The 3,287-nt window shown below is 39.0% G+C and overlaps 2 protein-coding genes across 2 annotated transcripts in view; one reads left to right on the top strand and one right to left on the bottom strand.

The window, feature by feature from the left end:
- Window positions 1-1,344, bottom strand: part of LOC111432189 (CBBY-like protein) — a 3,690-nt gene extending 2,346 nt beyond the window's left edge. The window contains exons 1-3 of the mRNA XM_023069039.1: window positions 899-1,344; window positions 583-653; window positions 266-424 (exon numbers count right to left, since the gene is read on the bottom strand). Coding sequence (XP_022924807.1) covers window positions 266-424; window positions 583-653; window positions 899-1,213 — 545 coding nt within the window. The 5' untranslated portion in view covers window positions 1,214-1,344. The remainder of the gene's footprint in view (window positions 1-265; window positions 425-582; window positions 654-898) is intronic.
- Window positions 1,345-1,722: 378 nt separating this feature from the next.
- LOC111441030 (elongator complex protein 3) overlaps window positions 1,723-3,287 on the top strand; it is a 3,990-nt gene continuing 2,425 nt past the window's right edge. Inside the window, exons 1-3 of the mRNA XM_023077926.1 lie at window positions 1,723-2,255; window positions 2,731-2,800; window positions 2,877-3,049. Of these exons, the coding sequence (XP_022933694.1) occupies window positions 1,783-2,255; window positions 2,731-2,800; window positions 2,877-3,049 (716 nt within the window). The 5' untranslated portion in view covers window positions 1,723-1,782. The remainder of the gene's footprint in view (window positions 2,256-2,730; window positions 2,801-2,876; window positions 3,050-3,287) is intronic.

The raw sequence follows: 3,287 nt of genomic DNA, 5'->3' as shown, positions 1-3,287 counted from the left end.
TTCGAAAAAAAAAAAAAAAAAAAAAAAAAAGGAACTCATAGGTGATAGTTGCGTTTATAAGCTTCATTTTCAAAAAATTAGGAACCAAGACTTACTAATCATTTACTCAAATCATGTTAGACCATTGTATTTCAATCCCAAATGGCTAAATTTCTTTTTCAATGCATTTTCTTCATGGTTCTGCATTCCCATTCCGATAACATATATAACTAACTGCATCAATACAGTATGCATCAAGCTCAGAGGAGTTAGTAAGGTAACTGACTTTGCAACACCAGGTCGAAGGGGTAGCAATTGCTTCTCAATAAGAGCCATGAACAGATCTGTCTTTCGCTTGTGAAGTCCAGCTATGAATGTCTTTCTTTCATCTTCATTCTTTGGAGCCTTTTCAGGCCATCCAACTTTATTGAAGTACGCTGTCATCCTACAAAAAGTCAAATACCATACAATAACAGCCACCATTTTATTCCAAGAACTCCAACCAGAAAACAAAATTTTATTCAAATGCGTGAGCGATTAATGTAAGTGCAAATGAACTTAAATTATCAAAACCTTGTAGCTGATCAAATTTTGAGTAATTACCTTTCTTTTCCACCTCCAATTTTGAGTAATTCACCATACAAATCTACATCCCAGGTAACGCCCAATTCTTTCTGTGGAATCATTTCAATTACGTTACTGTTAGGTTTAGACTACCCGTTAATCAAAACTAGTATAGTCCCGAATCAACCAACTGAATCAGGAAACAAATTCAATCAACCAAATGCCATTAAGTTCTTTGGAGTTTTATACCATCGCCAAGTACCAAACATCGCTTATTATTGAAACTGCCCAGTTCAAAAATCGGCGACAGAGACGCAGATAAACAAAGAAGAAATAGAGAAGAAAAGAGCTAAACCTCTTGAAAAGTCTCATTGAAGGAAATCCGATGGCCATCCTTTTCAGTATCGACGAGAACCCCATCGCAATCGAAAAGAAGGGCGGACGGAAGAACAGAGGAAGAAGCCTGGCAATTGATCCCAGTAGAAGCATTCTTAGCGCCGATTGGCCTGGTTCTCGAAGATCGATACAAACGTATCCGTTTGCCCACAATGGAAGTGGATAAACTTGTGGTATTGGGTTTGAAATAAGCAACGGTGGTGGAATTGGGAAGGCAAGGCGTTTTTGAAGTAGAAATCGAAGCTGAGGAGACGGAGAGTGTAGTTGACGCCATCGGAATCCAGTCTCCTTCCTCCCCTGTTGCTTTTCTGAACTATTGAAGTTGGAATTCAGTGGAGCATTTTAACGGCTTTCACGACGAGCTTATCCACCGGAGCACCACAGAATCGTTTCTTAGGGTGGCCCTTTGCATGGACTGCGCGCCACAAGGCGCTTCCATCCAAACGATGTCGTTTTTGTGAGAATAACGGTTCGGTCGTTGAATACAAGATCCATTAGTTAAATATTATTGAAAAGAAAAAAACTTTTTTCAATAAAAATATTATTATATCTTATGTGTTTTTTAAAAAAATTTAAATAATAAATTTGTTTATTATTATTTTGAATTTATAGAGGTTAAATTTTAATTTTCGTTGGATTATAGGAATAAAATTTGCATTTTACCAAAAAGAAACTATTAGGGACTTGAAGGAAATGTTTATCCTTGAATTGATAAGGCTATTTACGTCTTTTTGGTTGTAAAATAGGTTAATATTCTAATGTTGCAAAGTGCTAAAACCCTGAAATCATTTTGGCTCCAATAAAGAAGAAAGCCTATTCTACCAAGAAGGTTTTTCTGCTCTCATGGCGACTGCAGTGGTGGCGGAATCGGCTCGGAAACTACCTCGGCCTGGTCGGGGGGGATTCGAAGGTCATGGGTTTTCCGAGGAGGAAGGCCGAGTTCGTGCCATTGCTGAGATTGTCAATTCCATGGTCGACCTTTCACGAAAAGGGCAAAACGTCGATCTGAACGCTCTGAAATCCGCTGCCTGCCGGAAATATGGCCTTGCCCGGGCCCCAAAGCTTGTCGAGATGATTGCGGCGCTTCCTGAGTCGGACCGCGAGGCACTGCTGCCGAAGCTTCGAGCCAAGCCGGTTCGAACAGCCTCCGGTATCGCAGTCGTGGCGGTGATGTCTAAACCGCATCGGTGCCCTCATATTGCTACGACGGGGAATATTTGTGTATACTGCCCCGGAGGACCTGATTCGGACTTTGAGTACAGTACTCAATCTTACACTGGTTATGAGCCCACAAGCATGCGTGCAATTCGTGCAAGGTTGGTTGTAACTTGTAACTTCTGAGATTTTGTATTACCTTCTTCTTCTTCAAGTCTCGAACTTTTTGCTTCACGAGTATTTCTTCCATCTTTATTATTATGTTATTGGATGCCTTACACATCTATATCGGGGAAAGAGCGTGTTTAGAACACAGTATTTTGGCTAAGAAAGTATTAAATTTCTAAATTCATGTATAAAATACTTTTAGCCCAGAGTAAACCGAGGTGGGGTTCTTTGAAAATACTATGGGAATGAAGAAAATGAATGCGAGTAACTGGCAGCTGCTTGTCGTGGGAAATTAAGTATAAGAATCATGTTTTCCTTGGCAGTCTGTTTGCTTCACTAGATATATGAACATCTTTAGGGTGTACTACAATCATTGTTGCTTTTGCTTGTCAGTTCTTAATGATATTTTGTTGCTCTGCATACGTTCTGAGATAATTTTCATCTTACCTGCCACCGCTTTGATTGTAGATACAATCCATATGTCCAGGCTAGAAGTCGGATAGATCAATTGAAGCGTTTGGGCCATAGTGTTGATAAGGTTCCTTTTTCTTCTCTCTAATTTTTTTTTTTTTCTAGCATAGAAAATTATCATAAAATTGTCTGTTTACTTTCAGGTTGAGTTCATCTTAATGGGTGGGACTTTCATGTCACTGCCAGCTGATTATCGTGATTACTTTATAAGGAATCTTCATGATGCTTTGTCAGGGCATACTTCTGCCAATGTTGAAGAGGCAGTTGCCTACTCTGAGCACAGTGCAGTTAAATGTATTGGCATGACAATAGAAACGTGAGTTTTTCCCCCAAACTTTCAAGTTTTGAGCTTTACATTTCCTTGTCTCTGTATTATACCAGTTCAAACTGTTTCAGACTTTTATCTTTGTGAATTCTTCATTGGATACGTTATTACTGCAATCAAGATCACGTACGACAACTCCTTGCCGTGGCCTATTATAAGCTCCTGAGACTGTGTTTTTGTTTAATTAGTGAAAAAAGATTTCATTGCTTTTTTTTTTTTTTTTTTTTTT

Source organism: Cucurbita moschata, unplaced genomic scaffold (assembly GCF_002738365.1).
Source record: "Cucurbita moschata cultivar Rifu unplaced genomic scaffold, Cmos_1.0 Cmo_Scf00003, whole genome shotgun sequence".
Lineage (NCBI taxonomy): Eukaryota > Viridiplantae > Streptophyta > Magnoliopsida > Cucurbitales > Cucurbitaceae > Cucurbita > Cucurbita moschata.
Note: the sequence above shows the minus strand (reverse complement) of the source record. Positions and strands in the feature narration are given on the sequence as shown.